The sequence below is a fragment of the Hyla sarda genome, chromosome 1 (assembly GCF_029499605.1).
Source record: "Hyla sarda isolate aHylSar1 chromosome 1, aHylSar1.hap1, whole genome shotgun sequence".
Classification (NCBI taxonomy): domain Eukaryota; kingdom Metazoa; phylum Chordata; class Amphibia; order Anura; family Hylidae; genus Hyla; species Hyla sarda.
Genome location: NC_079189.1, coordinates 438,587,793 through 438,609,306, shown reverse-complemented (window position 1 = coordinate 438,609,306; position 21,514 = coordinate 438,587,793). Strand labels below are relative to the sequence as shown.

The 21,514-nt window shown below is 43.2% G+C and overlaps 2 protein-coding genes across 3 annotated transcripts; one reads left to right on the top strand and one right to left on the bottom strand.

The window, feature by feature from the left end:
* The first annotated feature begins 434 nt into the window (after window positions 1–434).
* Window positions 435–4,397, top strand: C1H22orf39 (chromosome 1 C22orf39 homolog). Its single transcript, XM_056552328.1, has 3 exons — window positions 435–563; window positions 2,697–2,864; window positions 4,098–4,397. The coding sequence occupies exons 1-3, from the start codon at window positions 546–548 to the stop codon at window positions 4,230–4,232; spliced, it is 321 nt and encodes a 106-aa protein (XP_056408303.1). The 5' UTR covers window positions 435–545; the 3' UTR covers window positions 4,233–4,397.
* A 7,302-nt stretch (window positions 4,398–11,699) lies between these two features.
* Window positions 11,700–21,187, bottom strand: MRPL40 (mitochondrial ribosomal protein L40). 2 transcript variants are annotated; one of them, XM_056532199.1, is made up of 4 exons: window positions 21,164–21,187; window positions 15,955–16,029; window positions 14,116–14,271; window positions 11,700–13,024 (listed from the first exon to the last, which is right to left on the bottom strand). In XM_056532199.1, the coding sequence occupies exons 2-4, from the start codon at window positions 15,957–15,959 to the stop codon at window positions 12,712–12,714; spliced, it is 474 nt and encodes a 157-aa protein (XP_056388174.1). In that variant the 5' UTR covers window positions 15,960–16,029; window positions 21,164–21,187; the 3' UTR covers window positions 11,700–12,711. The 2 variants fall into 2 exon arrangements, with proteins under 2 accessions (XP_056388174.1, XP_056388164.1); XM_056532189.1 differs by lacking the exon at window positions 21,164–21,187 and adding an exon at window positions 20,648–20,857.
* Window positions 21,188–21,514: the final 327 nt, after the last annotated feature.

The following is a 21,514-nucleotide window of genomic DNA, read 5'->3' as shown; positions in this document are numbered from 1 at the left end:
AGCTTATATATACTATACATGGCACGACTATACTGATGCACATCATTCAATATAGACGTTTTTTTCCGTCTATCCTTGGCACTTGAATGTCGCAGTTATGTAAATTTAGCGACTTATATGTGACTTTTTCCTAGCGTTTTGCGTAGCAATACACCGTTTTCTGGCACTGCACCCTTATTTATCATATGCGACATTTGTAATAAGTCGCAAAATATTGCGCTAACCCTGATTTCTAGGCGCAAAAGTACGCATACCAAAAGCACACGTACAAAACCTCTCTACCTTGCGCAAAACAAACGTGCACAGCCGCGGGGAATTCCTTATCATAGATAGACAGAGATGATAAATTACATGCTGCTAAGCAAAGAGTTAGAAGGAAAAAAGACAGGTAAAAAAAGAGTAGGGTACACGTTTAATGATAAATGTCTCCCACAATGTATTTGCTATAGTACACCAAGACAAGCACAGCCCTGCCCCTCCTCATCATGTGACTGATCACATGGTCATGACATCATGGAAGGTCCTTTTCCCTTGTAGAGTGTGCCATGGCTGACAACTGGAGGGTGAGTGCGGTGTCTGGTGTGTTAGTTCTATGTGGAGAAGGACATGTAATGTGTCCTGCACTGATGGTACTTGTATGAAGTGTAGATTGTTGCTAGGTAACTGCACAGGAGATATATATATATATATATATATGTGTGTGTCATGTGAGTGTTAACTGCTGGATAGAGGTCATCATCTCCTCTTATGTCCCTTCATGCTTCCCCACTGTGTGGCTACCCCATTGGGGAAGTGATCCTGTGTCGCTCATACCCTGGATGGAGCAGAGGCTGTCCACGTTTAGGGATAACTACTGGCATGTCCTGATTTAATAAACACTTTGGCGATCTAGGTCAGTAAAGAGTTAATCGGCACTTTCCTGGTGTCCTAATCTAGTGAATAGGTTAATGGATACATCAAATGTCTGTCTAGGGCAGTCTAGGGCATCAAATGTCTGTCTAGGGCAGACCCTAGGGCCCTCCAGATGTTGCAAAACTTCAACTCCCAGCATGCCCGGGCATGCTGGGAGTTGAAGTTTTGCAACATCTGGAGGGCCACAGTTTGAGACCACTGGTCTAGAGTAAAGACGTGGTTACAAGGGTATTCCAGGAAAAAACTTATTTTTATATATCAACTGGCTCCAGAAAGTTAAACAGATTTGTAAATTACTTCTATTAAAAAAATATTAATTATTGGAAGGATTATCAGCTGCTGAAGTTGAGTTGTTCTTTTCTGTCTGGCAACAGTGCTCTCTGCTGACATCTCTGCTTGTCTCGGGAACTATAGGTTTGCTATGGTGATTTGCTTCTACTTTGGGCAGTTCCCTAGACACGTGTCATCAGAGAGCACTTAGACAGAAAAGAACAACTCCACTTCAGCAGCTAAAAAGTACTGAAAGGATTAAGATTTTTTAATAGAAGTAATTTACAAATATGTTTAACTTTCTGGAGCCAGTTGATATATATAAAAAAAAAAAATTCCTGGATAACCCCTCTAACATCCTTGGTGTACTATGTACATATGAGAAGACCAGGACCAGGTCCGCTTTATTATAAGGCTGGTTTAACATGATGTTTTTGCATCCTGTTGAAATGTCCTGATTCTTAACTTTTTTTTTTTTTGGGCAGATTTACCATTGATACAGGATGCATCTGGACACATAAATGGTGCTGCTTTCTTTTTTTCTGTCAAGTTAAGCTGATAGAATAAGCCAATGGCAACAGGAGGACCTTTGTTTTTTTTTGTAAAAAGTAAGCTACCGGTATCTATAGACATACACAAAATGAACGTTTCAGCAGTTTTTAATAAAAAAAAAAAAAAAAAAAAAAAAAAGGGGGGGGGGGTTTAGTGTACTTTTTGATCAGAACGTGTCCCTTATCCACCACGCGGAGCTGGCCGCACTTCAAATGGAACCCTAACACGCTCACTTCTGCTGGGGGGCGATCGCCATACTTAAAACAGGTATGTGATCAGCCCTCACTTGCCTGTCAATAGCTGCTGGTTGCTCACTTTTTACAAGGGGACCACGGGTGCTCTTTAAAAGGTACCTTTTTTCTAACCTTGAAAGCAAAAACAAGACCTTTTATCAGGATTTAAAACCAGCCTTTGATCAGTGACATAACTCAGTGCTAGAATACACAGACTACTGAGGTTAAAGGAAAATGGTCATCCTGTTCACCCACACTAAACCCAATATACTGGGCTATAGTGTGGGCGAACATGAGACCGATGCAGGGTCAGTGAGTTAAATACATACCTTTTAATTTGGCGTGGTGTTCCTCCGAATGTCCGCTTCTATCTTTGGTGAATTGCGCGCTGGATCACTGGTCAGGTGAGCGCTCAGTAGGCACAAGCGCTCATGTGACCAGTGACCATGAATATTCAAATTCAGCTGGCAGGCCCGCCTCCAGTGCACAATTTACTGAAGATAGCAGCGGACCTTCATAGGGACACCACGCCGAACTGAAGGTACATATTTAACTCACTGACCCTGCACCAGTCTCCTGTTCACCCACACTATAACCCAGGGTATTGGGTTTAGTGTGGGTGAACAGGATGACTGTTTTCCTTTAAAGGATTCATGGTGCAGCACTGGCTGTAGCATATAATGAAATGGAGTAAGATAAGTAGTTTTGATCCATTTTTTTTCTCCAAAGCCTCCCCGAGACTGTGATGACTATTGGGATGAATGGAAATACTGCAAGAGCTTAAAGAACCGTTTCCACTATTACTACACTTATGGTGGAAAACCAGCCTGCCAGCAGTGGAAGGAAGACTACACGGCCTGTAAAGAGTGGGAGAAGAAGAGGAGTCAGACAGCCAAGGTTAACATTTCCTGACATATGTATTATAACGGACTAGTATATTGTATTGTATTGTACTCCTCGGGGCCATATTTACATTTGAGAGAGTAGCAATGCCATTACTACTTGCTTTTATTAAATATTTTCTTTTTCACTATTAATGTTAACAGTAGCAAACCACAAACATAAAACATGGAAACTGTTAGTTGTTTTATGGATCCTCACTGCAATGTGCAAATATGATTTACTGGGAAATCCTGCAGCGTTTCAGAGAAATCAGTTTGAGAGTCAGAGACACTAACATTGGCATACTGGGAGCTGTTGAAATTCAACAGTTAATTATGCTAGATAACGTGATAAACCTTTTTACTCTCTATTGACCTTTTTCCCTGCACGTTCAGTGTACGTTCCAGGAAAGCTCCCAGCACGTGTCATGGTAAATATGTCCCATCCACCTGATTTTTTTGTCTTTTTGTACTGTTAAGGAAAGCATAAACTGCTCTGTTGTCCTATATGGTCACTATATGGCCACTTCAAAAATGTACATGTACAATACATCTTTGTTATTAATAAAAATAATTTATTTTACATTGTGGCACACAGGCAGGTATGACATTATGTGGGATACAGAGGCATACATCAAGACTTTTCGTTGCAATGTGAACAGAATAATATTATTTATATAGCACCTACAAATTCTGCAGCACTTTACAAATCTGAAGGTATAAATAGAGAAAATGCATCAGACTTTACAATATTACACACTAGTTATTTAACAAGAGGAGTCGGGGCGCTGTTTGCGAGAGTTTACAATCTATGAGTAGGTAAGTTGGGGATATAGCTGTTAAGGCGTTACTGTCACTGAGCTGAGACCCCCACTGATCTCTAGATCAAGCCAGGAAAGGTCCACGGCTGTCTGCTTCTCTTCCCAGCTTGCCACTTAGTCGGACTCACTGCAAGAGATGCGCCCCTTCCAAAGTCTATAGAGCCTGTGTCCAGCAATAAGTCCAACTAAGCAGCGAGTTGGGGAGCGAAGTATACAGCCTCATTCTTCTACTGGCTATACATAGAGATTGGTGGGGGTTTCTGCACTGGGACCCTGACTGATCAAAGGTTTTGACATGTCTCACAGGTTAGAAGTACGAAATGACAGTAATGCCTGAAATATCTGGGACCAGTTGTACCCGAAATATTTAGAAGTTCTTGCCATGCCAATAGTAGTCTGATCAAAACTGTTCTCTTTATTCTCTTCAGGAAGCTCTAATACAGAGCGAGAAAGCAAGGGTAAAAGAGAGACAGAATAACAACCCAGTGTGGACCATGAGAAAGCGACCTCCTGTAGACTGGTATCTACCTCTTGACAGAGATAAGCCTCAGCAGCAAGACTGAGACTTCCTTCCTGGAACTAGAAATACTACAAAGCTTTCACTTATGTCATTTATTTAATGTATTTGTACTTGGGATATTTACAGATATACATTCTGTTTTAAAGACAAACTTTTTTTTATTATGAAAAAATGTGTCTGGATTTAAATAAAGAAAATGTTCTCCTAATTTGCTCTACAGAGATTGAAAATCTAACCTTAGTTGAACACATATTTGGGAATCGGATAAAAATATACCGAACAATTCATAAATCGTATTACTCAAAATTTTAAAAGCTCACAAATCTTCGCCCATCTGGCAGCCTCCTGTGTGTGCACGAAGCAGGTACAGGATCACATTGAGAGCATGTATCAGCACAAACTTGAAAAATGGCTGCTTGCAACGTGTCAATGTGTTCCTATGTTTGTATGCTGTATACTGGTCTTAGAAAGATACAATAGAGTTTGAAAGATTTTATTTAACCTCTTCAGGGCACAGGGCGTATGGATACGCCCTGCATTCCAAGTCCTTAAGGACCGAGGGCGTATCCATACGCCCGTGGGAAATCCGGTCCCCACCGCTAGCTGGTTGGGGACCGGAGCCGGATGCCTGCTGAAATCATTCAGCAGGCACCCCGGCACATCGCCCAGGGGGGTCCTGAGACCCCCCCATGTCGGCGATCGGAGAAAATCGCATGTCAATTCAGACATGCGATTTTCTCCAATTCTGGGCTGATCGGGTCTCTGGTGACCCGATTACCCGGAAAATAGGGCTGATCGGAGTTGTCAGCAACAGCCCCGATCAGCCTAAAGGATTGGAGTGAGATCACAAAGCTGCGATCTCCTCCTATCCCCTGCCATTAGTCAGAATGGAGTTCTGACCAATGGCAGCGCAGGACAGGGGGTTGCCATGGCAACCCCCCATTCTGCCCGCCCCTGGATGTCGAGGGGATCTGGGAAGAAGATGGAGTCCGTACCTGCAGGAGAAGATGCCTGGGTACCCGGGATGTTCGCTGGAGCCTGCTGGATACTTGCTCAGGTAGGGAATCGACGGTGGGGGGGGGGGGGGGAGTTGTAGTTTTGCAACATCTGGAGGGTCACAGTTTGGAGACCACTGTTACAGTGGTGCCCAAACGGTAGCCCTCCAGATGTTGCCAAACTTCAACTCTCGGCATGCCTCGCCTGCCCAGGCATGCTGGGAGTTGTAGTTCTGTAACATCTGTCCCTTCAGACTTAGCAATTTTCATGAAATTTTTGAAAATTGCTGCTCTACTTTGAAGCCCTCTAATTTTTTCAAAAAGCAAAAATATGTCCATTTTATGATGCCAACATAAAGTGGACATATTGTATTTGTGAAGAAAAATTAAATTTATTGTGAATATCCATTTTCCTTACAAGTAGAGAGCTTCAAAGTTAGAAAAATGTAAAATTTTCATGAAATTTGGGGATTTTTCACCAAAAAAGGATGCAAGTAACGCTGAAAATTTACCATCAAAATAAAGTAGAATATGTCACGAAAAAACAATCTCAGAATCAGAATATTCGGTAAAAGCGTTTTCGCGTTATTAATTCGTAAAGTTATTAATTCGTTAAGGTGAAAAAGGGCTGCGTCCTTAAGGGGTTAAGTTAACGCTGGACATTCTATGGGCCTATGAATCTACATGTTATCTGTATTAAAGAGGTATGGTTAAGCAGTCATTATATGCTACCAGATGTATGCAGATGTACATGGAAGAGGAAACAATAAATGGGGGTGCTTAATGTGCCATAACCCTTGCATGGCCTTTTACCTTTAGTTGTTGCGCTATGGATGCTGAATATATTGAATATTGTGGTATTGGTGTATGGCATGCCATATGCATAAAAAAACAGAATACTGCGTCTGTGATTCACCACTTTCCACCATGAAACTGACTGTATATAGGCACACATGTATAGTGTTTTATTTCACAACAAATTAATAGATTATTTACAGAACTCACTGTTAGTTAAAGAAATACCGTATATGGTGTGATTATGGCATACTAGGTAGAATTTTCTTCTTCCTCCTATATTTGCAAAGCTTAGGCATACAGTGTCATACTCCTTTCCTTTTGAGCCCAGTTGTTAATACTATGCAGTTATTTGACACAAAAATCCACATTACTCCCAAACATTGGTGGAGTAATTGCATTTGCTGAAACTTTTTATATAATGTATCCTTTACAGTGAAAAAAAATGCTGTCTCTACAGCTATTGCCTGTGTATCTCTGTGCAGAAACAAAATCCAGGAAGAGTGGGCGGACAAGCAGGGCTCTGTGCAGTGAGGACAAGCAGGGCTCTGTGCAGTGAGGACAAGCAGGGCTCTGTGCAGTGAGGACAAGCAGGGCTGTGTACAGTGAGGACAAGCAGGGCTCTATGCAGTGAGCACAAGCAGGGCTCTGTGCAGTGAGGACAAGCAGGGCTCTGTACAGTGAGGACAAGCCATGCTCTGTGCAGTGAGGACAAGCAGGGCTCTGTACAGTGAGGACAAGCAGGGCTCTGTGCAGTGAGGACAAGCAGGGCTCTGTGCAGTGAGGACAAGCAGGGATCTGTACACTGAGGACAAGCAGGCCTCTGTACACTGAGGACAAGCAGGGCTCTGTACACTGAGGACAAGCAGGACTCTGTGCACCGAGGACAAGCGGGGCTCTGTGCACCGAGGATAAGCGGGGCTCTGTACACTGAGGACAAGCGGGGCTCTGTGCAGTGAGAACAAGCAGGGCTCTTTGCAGTGAGGCTCTGTGACATGCTCCTGGCTCACACAGCAGGATGATTGACAAGCCAGGAACCTGCACAGAGCCCTGATTGTCCCTCACACACTTCTTGTATTTTGTCTATGCACAGAGATACATAGGCAATAGCTGCAATGACAAGACAGCATTTTTTACAATAGTAGTTGCAGATCACATGGATTATAACGTGTGTCAGCTTCTGGGACTGCTCACCAGGGCCGGACTGGGTGTGAAAACCAGCCCTGGAAAAAATTACATACCAGCCCCATAGTGTTGCGTCATTATACCAGCATGTCGTCATTTTCTTGTTCTTAAAAGGTAAACCAGGGGTAGACATCCTGTTCCCTCTCCAGATTTTGTGGACTACACCTCCCATGATGCTTTGCTAGCCTTATTGGAGATGTAGTCCAAGGTCAAAGGTTACTTACCCCTTCTCTAAACCAAAAATATATCATATTGCAATATATAATACCATCACCCTAGTCTTTCTCCCTCAACCTATTTACATTTCCTTCCCCACAAATATATATCATATTAAAATATATAATCACCACAGCCCAAGTTGGCTAACTTTAGACCCCTACATAATATAATCTAAAAATGCTTCATCTCAAATTCCCATGTCCGATCTTTCCCATCCTCCACTCTTTCCTGTGCTCTAATACAATGCTGACTCCCTTCCTGAGCTCTAATACTAACTCCCTAATCTAATACACTGCAGACCCCCTCCCCCTAATAAACTGCTGATCCCCTCCCCCTAATGCTGACCTCCCTCCTCTCCCATCCCCCTAATACACTGCTGATCCCCCTCCCATCCCCCTTATACACTGCTGACCCCCCTCCCATCCCCCCTAATACAATGCTGATCCCTTCTCATCTAATACAATGCTGATTCCCCCATCCCCCTAATACAATGCTGATTCCCCCATCCCCCTAATACAATACTGATCACCCCCTAATACAATGCTGACCCCCCTCCCCTTCCATCCCCCCAAAACACTGCTGCCATCCCCCCTAATACACAGTTCCCCCACATTAGGTGTGCAGTACAGTTCCCCCACATTAGGTTGGCAGTATAGTCCCCCACATTAGGTGCAGTATAGTTCCCCCACATTAGGTGCAGTACAGTTCCCCCACAGACATACAGCCTTCAGCCATATACAGTGTATGGCTGGAGACTGTATGCCTGTTTACTGCCCCACTTCAGTATTCTGACCACCGCTCTGGGGTCATGATCTACTGCTATGGCCTATGGGCCATAGCAGTAGGTCCCAGGACCGAAGGTGGGGTGGTCGGAACACTGAAGATGACGTGCCGCTGGTCACTTGCCATGCGCGCGCGTCCTCCTCACTGCTCTGCTCTGTTACTATGGGTCATCAGTGACGTCTCTGCGTGCGCTACCTCCCGGCGGCCCCTGCATTTTTAAAGTTAACACGGGGCCTCACTGGGGCATCCTTGTGTCCCGAAAATATTTTTTGTCCCTAATGTGACAGGGGCCCCTGCGGGCACGGGGCCCGGAGCAGGCGCTCCATGAGCACCAATTATGTGGCTGCTGGAGGGGAAAAAAATGCAGCCACATCTCAAAGCAGCCCCAGGAAATTTCCCGGTAGGCCAGTCCGGCCCTGCTGCTCACATACACACTTTCCAGTTGTATCATGTTCCATGTTTGTCTTCTTGAATCTGCTCATAAAAGGTTGATGACAGATCAGTTTTAGTTGGGTAAGGTAAGGCTATGTTCATACTGCATTCATTGCTTCAGTTACAGGTATCTGTTAGCAGCTAAGGAGGAGGTCTGAAGGGGCTTAGCTACTGACACAGCTGACGCAAGCCCTTGCTATTGGGGCAGCTTTTTGATGATTCCATCTACTTTGCTACTGTGTGGCAAGAACTTGTGCAAGACTTTCCTCCCTGAAGGAACTCGCTTCTGCTCTGGATAACAAAACTTAGCACTATAATGAGGACTGATTTTGATATTTGCTAGTACTCCTCGTCTATGTACATCACTGGTTCCTTTAATCCATGATCATCAGAACACAACATGTGAAGAAATATCTATGGAAGTAATAGCCCTACCAAATAGCACTTCCATTACTTCAGGTTCCACCATGAAAACACAAAAAGAAAACATCAGGTTTCCCAAAGGAGTTCCTGCTGTTGAAGAGTGATCCTTGGCCTTTTTACAGAACAGGAAGCATTAAAAAACTTGTTGGTACATGTAGTGAACATGACCATCGCTACTCTTAGAGGTTGTGGGACGGATGGATAGATAGACACATTTATCTCTATTGATAACTGCAATACCAGACACAGCCCACTGACGTGAGGGGTACCGTTTCTGGTAGCAGTCATGTTTTTTTTCTAATCTTAAAGGGGTTGTTCAGGTTCCATCAATACTGAGGACAAGTGTGGAAGTCAGGAAGAAAGCTGCCATGTTTTTCTAATCCTCAATATCCATCTTTAACCTCTTTTTAGAGCATCTGTCACTTCTGCTGACAACTGTATTCGTAAATACTTGTATTCCCCTATAAAATACTAGAACATCAGCACTCTTTGTAATACCGCTCCTGGAAATGTATACATAAATGGACAACTGAGGGTAGATCAGTGCTCCGGTTAATCAGATCCTTTGGCTTCCTGTGTAAACCTGATGCCAATGTATTCTGTTAACAGGAGCAGCCTACCCCATAAATTTTTGTGGCTGAACTAAGTTAACTAGTGACTATGCACTATTTTCAATGGACTTAAAAATGCTGCCCAATGAGCTTACAAAATAGAACATGTCCTGAACAGAGTCAATAGGCGTTTCCATATGGCCAGAGAAAGCCATGGGGTCCGTTGCTCCCACTTACAGTATACGTTGGCATCCCTGTATAAGCAAGATGCCGACTGATGCAACCAATGGGAGCAGTAACTTAGTGTGAGCTTAACCTGAGCATTACCATTCCCTTTATCAATAGGGTGTGTTCCCACAATGAGTGCCCACCACATCCCATCAACAAGGGAATGGTAATGTCCACTTTCAGGCATAAAACTTTTCTAGGCGGAATAACTGAGGATCAGCAAAATGCAAAGCTCCATATGATCCAGTATTTATATTTTATGGGGAATGCAAGTATTTAAAGGGGTACTCCAGTGGGGAAAAAAATGTTTTCAAATCAACTGGTGCCAGAAAGTTAAACAGATTCGTAAATTACATTTATTAAAAGAGCTGCTGTATACAACCGAGAAAGATGTGTTGTTCTTTCCAGTCTGACCATGATGCTCTCTGTTGCCACCTCTGTCCATGTCAGGAAATGTCCAGAACAAGAGCAAATCCCCATAGCGAACCTTTCCTGCTCTGGATAGTTCCTGACACTTATATAGGTGGCAGCAGAGAGCACTGTGCAGGAAAATAAGATCCTGAACAATGCTCCCTGTGGCCATGATTAAGAATGAAGTCTGAGCCAAAACGCATTGGCATTTGGATCCTGTCTGTGTGGTCCTTAACATGTTGCAATAAGTTTCCTGCTTTTATCACATTCAAGGGCTGGACCTTGTTCTCCTGTATGCTGCTGCTTCAGGCTAGGAACACTGCCAGCCGGATAGTGCGCTGAAGTGATTACAGGTGGAGGCGTCAGCTGTCTTCATCCAGATTTTGCAGAGAACTATGGTCAGACTGGAAAGAGCTACACAACTCTGGAGCATACAGCAGCTGATAAGTACTGGAAGGATTAATATTTTTTTATAGATGTACTTTACAGATCTGTATTACTTTTTGGCACCAGTTGATTTTAAATCATTTTCTCTTCTCCTGTGTACCCCTTTAAATGTCCAGAAAGTAGACATGGATGCCTCATAAACCATTGAGTATGCCTATCATGGCAAAATATGTCTTAAAGGGGGTACTCTGCCCCTAGACATCTTATCCCCTAGCCATAGGATAGGGGATAAGATATCTGATCGCGGAGGTCCCGCCACTGGGAACCCCGACGATCTCTCCTGCAGCACCCAGTGTTATCTGCTGCACAGAGCGAACTGATGACGGGCGATACATGGGCCAGAGTATCATGACATCACGCCCCCTCGTGACGTCACAATCCCACCCCCTAAATGCAAGCCTATGGGAGGATGTGTGGTGTCCGATCAGACATCTTATCCCCTATCCTTTGGATAGGGGGATAAGATGTCTAGGAGCGGAGTACCCCTTTAACCTCTTTACGTGCCTTTCATGAGTGAGGTAGATCAACCCCCTTTTTGTCTTTTCATGTTCCCCCCAGGGTTGGCATTCCTCCATCTGTGTATGATTGTTGCATCAAGCCTTTCCCAGGAACCTGTTCGGCTCGAGAAAACAGCTGATGACATGTGCGGTCTAGCTGTACATACCTCCGCGCCAACTTTCAAGTCGTCCCTCACTGTTACGCGATTCTCAGCAGTATGCAGACAGCAGAACGCATTGAACTGGTCCGCACACATCATCAGGGGATTGCTTGTCAGGAAAGACAAGAAGAAGCCAATCCTCCTGTGATCCAGATGTTGCAAAACTTCAACTCCCAGCATGCAGCCTGGTAGTGGAAGTTTTGCAACATCTGGAGGACCACAGATTGAGGCCATTGATGATAACAAGGCTTTTTTCACATCCTGTTTTTGTGATGTCCACTGGGAGTATTTATCAGCAGATTGCCCAAGGCATACCCCCACCATTTAGCTGTGACGATATATACAGTTGAAACTCGAAAAATTATATTATCGTGCAAAGTTAATTTATTTCAGTAATGCATTTATTTTATAAGGATCTTGCTGTATCAAATAGCGCCTTCGGAGAACACCTGAATGGAGGCCAAAATGACACTTTTCTAACCTTCAATGAGTGACTGTGGTCTAAAAGGTACGTTTGCCTAGGTTATGTTCCAAAACAATACATAAAAAATTATCTTGTGTTAAGCCAAGAAAAGTCTACAAAGCACTGAAAATAAAATCTCCAAATAGAATTAGTGACGTCGGAATGTGGAGAAGTTGCACATAACATACATTAGACCCCAATGTACTTTGGAAAGTCAAAGCTGTTTTCTGATTGGTTGCTAGGCCTTTGCACTAGTTTTGAATCAGTTACTGGGCATCTCGGGGAAGCATTTTGTGCATCATTTCCACACTTCTACCTTACACTGGACTATGTAAAACACCAGAACTTCCAATGTCTTATATTACTTCAGAAAATGTATTAGTTATGCATTTCCAATTAACTAAAATATCCAAGAGTTCGAGAAAGAACAGGCCCCAAAACGTGGATTCTTGGGAAAAATACTAACCATGGCAACACTGTTTAGGCTTTGTTTTATACCGAAAAGTGTATAAGGGTACGTTCACACGCGCAGATTTTTTTTGCGGGTTTTCCGCTGCGTAATTGAAAGTGGGCGGGCTCTTCTCGGCTGTCCGCAGCAGATTTTCCGCGGCGGAAGTCCCTACTGACTTCAATGGGGCTTGCGGCAGATTTTCCTCGGTGTACATTCTGCCGCGGTAAATCGGCTGTGGACAGCCGAGAAGAGCCCGCCCACTTTCAAATACGCAGCGGAAAACCCGCTAAAAAATCTGCGCGTGTGAACCTACCCTAACATCCATATCTCCTATGGTAACTTTGTATATTTTTTTTTTTTTTGTACCTCAGACATTTTTCCATTTAAAAAAAAAAAGTGGCACAAAATTCAAGCGTCCATTGTTCCGTTCTTCAAACTTAGAAAAGTACCAAAATTGAAGATCACAGTCAGACATATGCCCTTATTGTTGGGTGTACACTTTAGTTATATCATTGTATTTCCCATCTGGTGGATTGTATTTGGAGATTGGGGGAGTGTTACATGGTCCAGGATTTTCCAAAGGTAACAATCCTGTGTCACAACGGATAGCGGCATTGTAGAGCTCCTCTGACTCTAGGCGCAATTCTTCCAGGGCTTTTCTTTGAGATTCCAAGAGAGATGCAATTCCCCTGTGCTCTGCATCATGTTCCTGTTGCTTAATCCAAGACCATTTTTTAATAAGCAGAGCCCGTCTTTCTTGTTCTTCTTCAGAAATCTTTGGTTGCTTCCGAACTCTACAAACAAAATAATAATAATAAAAAAAAGTCAAAATGGCTCCATAATCTTTAGCTCTGTTTAAGTGGTGTTGTTTCCCTTACCTCACGCTGATAGAGATGTGACAGCAAACCGGATACCTAGCATGACTTTTTCAGGCACTTTTTATTTAATTTTTTTTAAATACAAGATTTTACTGTTTAATTCAAAACTGCACCTATGCTGGTGGCATTTTTGCTATTTCCTTATGTTTACATTTAGTAAAAAATGGGTATAGGGCAGTGTTTTCCAAATAGTGTCTCTGCAGCTGTTGCAAAACTACAACTCCCAGCATGCCTGGACAGCCTTTGGCTGTCCGGGCATGCTGGGAGTTGTAGTTTTGCAACAGCTGGAGACAGACTTTTTGGAAAATACTGTTCTAGGGTGTATGATGTAATTTTTCATTTAATAATTCATATTTCATTTGTGCATGTCAAAAGTGTGAAAACTGTCCTCACACCTCTGGAACCTGGTTGTCCCCATTTTCTGTGTGCTCTGACAAAGCCCCAAACTAGCAAAGTTTTAAAGGATACCTTTCATCAAAAAAACTTTTGATATATTATAGATTAATGTATGCAGAATAACTTTCCAATAGCAGGTTATTAAAAAATATGCTTCTTTCTATTTAATTTTCCACTTTGAAAAAATGACCACTAGGGGTCTCCCTACCATTCCTTTTTTATAGATTTCAGACTCATGAAGGAGTCCTAAATCTCAGACTGCAGACAGAACACAGACAAACTCAGCACTGCTCACTGCCAGGGAGTTTGCCTGTGTCCCGGCTGCAGTCTGAGATTTAGGACTCCTGCATGAGTCTGAAATCTATAAAAAAGGACTGGTAGGGAGACCCCTAGTGGTCATTTTTTCAAAGTGGAAAATTAAATAGAAAGAAGCATATTTTTTAATAACATGCAATTGGAAAGTTATTCTGCATACATTCATCTATAATCTATCAAAAGTTTTTTTGATGAAAGGTACCCTTTAAAGTTTTAATCACTGAAACCTATTATCTGGAAAATGTTGTCTTTAAGTAATTTATAAAACATTATAATGGTGCTATTTATCATTTCACCTGCTTTCATCCAAGAACTTTGCAGATCGTGTAAAGTCTTCAATGGGTATAAATTCTGGTGGAATACGCTCCAATCTCTTAAGTTTTTTTCTTATGCGCTCCTTTGCTATTTGTTCCCTCTTAGGATCCACCTTCTTCTTCTTCTTAGGTTCAGCTCTAAAAGGTGGTGGAAAAGGGAAAAAAACAATGATAAAGTGTCAACACTGATAGGAATAACAATCAACATCAACAAAGGAATAAGAAGTAAAAGCATTATGCAGACAACAGTAGGGATGTCCTTCTACAAGACATAATGTTCTGGTGGGGTGTGGAAATTAATAATAAAAAAATAAAAAATAAACACTACTTGCCCAAGGGACTAAACTGGAGCACAGTCTACTTGTCACTTATGACGATCCACTTAAAGTAATTTCAACCAAAATAGTACTTAAATAAGGTCTTTATTAATAGAAACCTTATAGGCAGACCAGTATGTCACTCCAATAGGTGGATAGAGCCCCTGATACGTAAGTAAATAAATACCCCCCCCCCCCCTTAGCCATTTCACTTTAGCTCCACTCGCAATTAATCGTGATATATAGATATATATTTTTCCCCAGTTGGTAGGCAGGTAGTGCTCCCCCAGTAGGTTAATAATGTCCCAGATTGATATGTCCCCCCCCCCCCCCAGGTAGGGCTCCGGGACAGAGCCCCAGAGAGATATGACCCCTATTAGGTAGAGCTCCCCCAGTAGGTAGACAGGCGCCCAGATAGATATGACCTCCTCAGGTAGGCAGGTAGGGCTCCCATTTAAACAGTTATACCCCCTAAGTCAGAGATTTCCAAAATTTCTATGGTGACACCCTTTATAGGCATGCATAGTTTGGTGACACACTCCTTGCTATACGGCCAATTGCACGAATCGCATTGCAAATCGACAATGCACAACGTAATACTAATATCAGCATTATAAATGTGGCTGCTACCCTCATGTCCCATTACAACGCTCCTTGTGCCATTTCTAACCCCCCCCCCCTTATAACACCCTGTGCCACATCTTTCCCCCATTGATTCTCTCCTGTGCCATTTCATTCCCCCCCCCCTGATGTCCCCTGTGCCATTATATCCCCCCATTTGATGCTCCCTGTGCCGCTGTGCCATTATTTTCCACCCCTCTCTGATGTCCCCTGTCCCATTATATCCCCCCTCTGATGCCCCCTGTGCCATTATATTCCTTCCCCCTCTGATGCCCCCTGCGCTATTATATTCCTTCCCCCTCTGATGCCCCCTGCGCAATTATATCCCCCCCCCCTCTGATGCCCCGTGTCCTTATATTTTAGCCGCTCCCCCTTTATCACCTCCTGTGCCCCATTATTCACCAAACCTCCCTCCCCTTCTCTTCTCTCTCTGTAACCCTGCTATGCATTACCTATCCTCTGTCCACTGGTGTGCCCCGGCAGGCTAAGCATCTCAGCGGCCCGGGGGTGGCTGCTGCAGGGGGATTCGGTGCCGCTGATGGAGGTGTGCGCAATGAGCGACACTGCACGCACCTACGCCTGGATGCTGGCCTGAACTGACCTGTCCTGCATGGTGACGAGGCAAGACTTATTGAACCCAAAGCAGGGCTAAATGCTTGAAGAATTCACCAGCCCTGTGAACATTTCGTGGAGTTGAGCGATAGGTTTTCCACACACCTGCACGGTTACCATGACTTTCATTTATTCTACAACCATAATAAATGGAACAGCTCGGTTATAATCTGGTTTGATGGATCTGTCCTCCTTTAGGATTTCCATGCTAACCTGAAAAAGCGTAGCGCAAAAAGGGACAGCGTAAAATAAAACAGGTGAAGTCACTTACCTCATAGGAAGTTCTGAACGAAGGCCTAGCAGAGAAGTTTGCCAATGACTTTCACGCTTCCATATCCAAGGTGGGCTGCAGGAAAAAAATTGGTTTGTGAGATACATTTTCAAAGTTGTAAACTTATCTTACACGTCACACTTTTTACAAGCAAATAAATAACGGTAAGAAGGTAGCCCATTGAGTTAATGCAATAGAAGTAGAAATTACATGAAAAGTAATTTGCTTAAAAAATAAAAATAAACATTTTTGCGCCCAGTAAAGATGCATCTGTGTTATTTTGGCCTCTGTTCGGGTAGAAACGGTTGCAGTTCTGTTTATTGGCAGGATGTAATAGCACAGACCTTTGCGTTATTCCACTAAGCAAGATTTAGCACCACTGAACAAACCTGAAAGTATTTTATGGATTAATATGCAAAAAGTATGCATTTTTATGGATAGGGGATAATATGTCTAGGGACGGAGTAACCCTTTAAGGACGATGGACGTAAATGTACGTCCTGGTGTGCTGGTACTTCACACAACAGGACGTACATTTACATCCTGTACCATGAAGCGAGCACAGGAATTGCACTCGCTTCATGCACGGCAGGTCCTGGCTGCTATCAGGCTGGTAATGGCCATTAACCCTTCAGATGCCGTGATCAATACCGTTTACAGGATCTTTGGCATTATTGGGGCTTGTAGGGACTCATTGGAACACCTGCGGCATAATCGATGAGTCATAATGGCTACTGGAGGTCTCCTTACCTGCCTCCCAGCGGCTCCAACAATCTTCTCCTCTGGTTTGCCTTCTAGCAGACCAAAGAAGTAGACTGCCGATATTACTGATCAGTGCTATGTTCATGATGAAAAAAAATGTATGCATGTTCATTTTTTTGCTCCACTCCTGTAAAATACCAGTCACCCGACATACCTCATTCAAGTCAATGGGGGAGATTTATCAAAACCTGTCTAGAGGAAAAGTTGCCCATAGCAACCAGATTGCTTTCATTTTTAGAGGCCTTTTCAAAAATGAAAGCAGCAATCTGATTGGTTACTATGGGCAACTCAGCAACTCTTCCTCTGGACAGGTTTTGATAAATCGCCAATGAAAACAGCCAGGACCCAGTTGTGCTCTGACAAAGAGTTGACCCAACCATAACTGGGCCAGAGCACAACAGCCATGTGAACTGAGCCTAATCCATTAACTTATTAGATCATTGACAACCTACCATAGCTGTAGAGGAGTACAACTTTTTCATTACAAGTTTCACCAAAAGTTAAGGGGATCTCTGTTGAATAAAATACTTAGGAGGCTGAAGTTGGTTTCTTATTTGGCCAGATTTTTATTCACTGAAGTTGGTTTCTTATTCAAACATTTTCTTATATATTACTATGACTAATTAACCTTTTCTCCTCTAATTCCTCTGCAGTAAATCTGTTTTTTTATACATAAATGTTGATTTTGGAAGAATCAAATTCAGAAAACAAAAATCTAGATTGTTTTTGCTGAAAAAAAAACTATAGTAAACAATGGATGAAAAAATATGCATTTTGAATAAGCAACTGAGGAATTTAAGGGGTTAAACCTCATTGGCACACTGACCTAAGGGTGTGAAGGGCCCATCCATAATATCAACTGTATTCAGACTGGCCCAAACAGTGCATTGGTGATTTCAAGGGGTTAAACACAATTGGGCCACTAACCTAAGGGTGGAAATATAAAGAGTAAGGGCCCCTCCATAATACCCAACTGTATCCAGCCTGGCCTAAACAGTGCATTGGCAATAAAACAGGTGCCAACTTCATACATTTTATACATTTTGAATAAGTAACTGAGGAATTTAAGGGGTTAAACACTGTTGGGCCACTAACCTAAAGGGTGGAAATATAAAGAGTAAGGGCCCCTCCATAATACCCAACTGTACGCAGCCTGGCCCAAACAGTGGATTGGCAAGAAAAAAGGTGCCAACCTTGCCAACTATATACATTTTCAGTATTTTATATAAGTAACTGGTGATTTCAGGAGGTTAAACGCTGTTGGGCCATTAAAGTGAGAAAAGAAATAAAAAGGACAATGATCCCTATGTAATATACAAAAAAAGTAGTGGCCAAAAAACAGGTGCTAATCTTTGTATTACACACGGAGAAATTTTCATTGAGTCTGCCCGCACTGTGTAGCCCCAACACCCCCCATTCCACTCGCCTGGTCCCTGAAGCCATTTTGGATTGTTACAAAATATTGCTTGTCTCCCTCTAAAAGCGATCTTGGCTTGTCCCTGGAGAAGGGAAAAAACCTCCATGTGAAGAACTCTATGAAGGAGATTTATCAAGGGATTTAGTTTATTTATTTATTTTTCATACACAAAAAGTCGCACGTGCCTAAGCAATTTTTTTGTGCAACTTTTGTGGGTAAGCAAAAAAAAATAAAAAATACCAGTCAGCCCTACCTTAGCAATTTTCAGTGGTCGAGAATTTATCAAGTGCGAAAGTCGCACGTAAGAAAAAAAAAGAAAAGAAAAAAGTTGCAAACGCTCTTCAAAAGTCGCAACTGTAAGCCCGCATCTACCACCTTCCAGCTAGCTGTTGGAGGACTAGAACTCTTAGCATGCCCTTATAGTGACGACATTATGGGAGTTGTATTGGCACCAGCTAGTGAGTGGGAGGTAGATACGGGCGGGTGGCCGGGGGGGGGGTAGCTGCACAAAAAGTTACACAAAAAATAGCTTAGGTAGGGCTGATTGGTATTTTGCTAACCCACAAAAGTCGCACAAAAATTTTCTTACGTGCGACTTTTTGTGCAGCTTTTGTAGCCGTTTTAACACCTCTGCCTACAGACTCACACAGCCGGGACTACTACTACTCCCATCATGGAACAGACTTGTTTCCATGATGGGAGTAGTAATTTCCCGGCTGCAGGATTCTGCATACAGCTGGGGAGACTACATTAGTGTTTGTAATACTACCCCCATCATGGAACAGAGTCTGTTCCATGATAGGGGTTGTAGTACAGGGGCTGAGGGATTGATCACACCGGGTCTCACTTCTGAGACCCAATGCGATCAGAAGTTATTTAGAAGAGGAGCGGGCAGCATGCTCCGCAACCCTGCGATGTATCCTGTGTTTTTACTTTCATTTTTAAATGCCCAACGGAGCCCTAATTGGCCAGTAGCGAGGAGCCATTCAGGGCTCCAGGCGGGGTTTTTAAAATGAAAATTATGAGCGGCAGCGAGGGCCATATGTATATTAAAAGCACTGAGGGGGGCAAGATATATAGCGCTGCAGGGGGGCAGATATATAGTCTATATATCTAGCCCCCCAGCACATTTATAATATGACCCCCGCCAGCGCATTTATACATTTAAACCCCCTGCCGACGCGTATATATATATATAACCCACGCAGCGCATTAATAAAGACATGACCCCCGCAGCACAAATATAAATATATATATATATATACACACACACACACACACACCCCGCAGCGCATTTGTCATAATATGCCACTGCAGCGCTATATGTGAAAAGTATTTCTATTAGCAGCGCAAAAGCGCTGTGGGGGGGCATATTTGAATTGCGCTTTGGGGCTAGATATATAGGCTATATGTTTGCTACATATCTTGCTCCCTACAGCACTTTTACTAGACATATGGCCCCAGCTGCCACTTCATTTTAAAAACTCCTCCAAGATCCCTAAATGGCTCCTCAGTACCAGCCATTCAGGGCTCTCCACGGGGGATTTAAAAATGAAAGTTAAAACACACCATACATTGCAGGGTTGCGGACCATGCCACCCGCTCCCCTTCTTAACTTCAAACTGCATCGGGTCTCAGAAGTGAGACCCGGTGCGATCCATCCCTTATCACCTGTACTGTACAGAGTCTGTTCCATGACGGCGGTAGTATTACAAACACTAATGTAGCCACCTGCAGACTCCCGCAGCTGGGGAACTACTACTCCCATCATGGAAACAAGTCTGTTCCATCATGGGAGTAGTAGTATTCCCTCAGCACTGCAGGAGTCTGCTGATGTCACCTCCTCTGAGCATGCTCAGAAGTAATAACGGATATTATAAACCAGGTGCAAACAGATTACATAAAGGCTCATCCGTCAGCCATAGACTTCAATGTTAAAAATAACAGACGTTAATTTACCAGTTTCTTTTGACGGAAAAAAATTAGTGCATGTGCTGCTTTTTCTTCCGTCACAAATAACGTCCGTTATTCATTATGGGCTATAAAGGTTCCTAACGGATAATAAAAAAATCCCATAGACTTGAATGGGATTTTGTAACAGACGTTTAACATCCGTTATTAAGGGTTTTCTAGCGGATCTTTTAACGGAACCACTTTATAGTGTGAAAGGGGCCTAAACCACTCGCATCAATCACTTTTGGCCAATAAAAGAACTTGTGTCATGCAGGTGCAGATACTGACATTTCAAGCTTTTAGGATAGTGTTTCCCAACCAGGGAGCCTCCAGCTGATGCAAAACTACAACTTCCAGCATGCCCGGACAGCCTTTGGCTGTCCGGGCATGCTGGGAGTTGTAGTTTTGCCTCAGCTGGAGGCACACTGGTTGGCAAAGACTGCTTTAGTACAGCAAAGGTGTGTTGGTGTTATATACACATTCCAGATCTACTGTCTCTCCCACAGAAACAGCCTGCAATGTATATAATGTAATGGAGGAAATAGAGAAAAGGCCACTCACCAGCCCCGGCTGCCCTGTCTGCACACCCGGAGAAGCGTACTACACGCCGCCGCATTCATGCCGCCAGTCTCCAGGTTTTCTCCGGCTCTGACTCTTCTAACCTTAGCTCACACTGCTGCGGAGCTGTGCACCCTGCAATGCGACCGGCCGGAAACAAAAGCGCGCATGTGGTGTTCCTGTGTGAGCGTAGTGTGACAGGAGGGGGCGCTCGCTGGAGACTGGAGTCATGGGGCGGGGTTATACGGGGACAAAACTTCGTTCATACGATGTGCATTGGTACCCTGTTTAGACACATACCTTTTGTTCAGCTTTTTTTTTTGGCCTGAAACCGTCCCAAAAATGCCCTTTTTTACGCCTCCATTTTTTGTGTGACATTTTTCCCAAAATAAAATGTATTTGTGTATTTATATGTTTTTGTGTATCATTAATATTATTTATTTCCATAGCACCCTATGGTTCCAGGGCACTTTAGATTTGATAAAGGTTAAAACCATATAGGAGGAGATTTATCAAAACCTGTGCAGAGGAAAAAGTCCAGTTGCCCATAGCAACCAATCAGATCGCTTCTTTCATTTTTCAGAGGCCTTTTCAAACATGGAAAAAGCGATCTGATTGGTTGCTATGGGCAACCCAGCAACTTTTTCTCCACACAGGTTTTGATAAATAAAGATCAGTTAACCTCTTCCCTAATAAAAGTTTGAATCACCCCCTTTTCCCATTTAAAAAAAAGAACTGTGTAAATAAAAATACACATATTTGGTATCACCGTGTGCAGAAAGGTCCAAACTATAAAAATATATCATTAATTAACCCCCTAACGACGCAGGACGTATATTTACGTCCTGCGCCGGCTCCCGCGATATGAAG

Coding starts and splice junctions, on each gene's coding strand:
- C1H22orf39 (XM_056552328.1), top strand. Junction 2,865..4,097: donor AGAGGAGTCAGACAGCCAAG/GTTAACATTTCC, acceptor TATTCTCTTCAG/GAAGCTCTAATACAGAGCGA.
- MRPL40 (XM_056532189.1), bottom strand. CDS start 20,706: ATGAATGCGGCGGCGTGTAGTACGCTTCTCCGGGTGTGCAGACAGGGC. Junction 16,030..20,647: donor AGACAGGGCAGCCGGGGCTG/GTGAGTGGCCTT, acceptor TTTTTCCTGCAG/CCCACCTTGGATATGGAAGC. Junction 14,272..15,954: donor CGTTCAGAACTTCCTATGAG/GTAAGTGACTTC, acceptor ACCACCTTTTAG/AGCTGAACCTAAGAAGAAGA.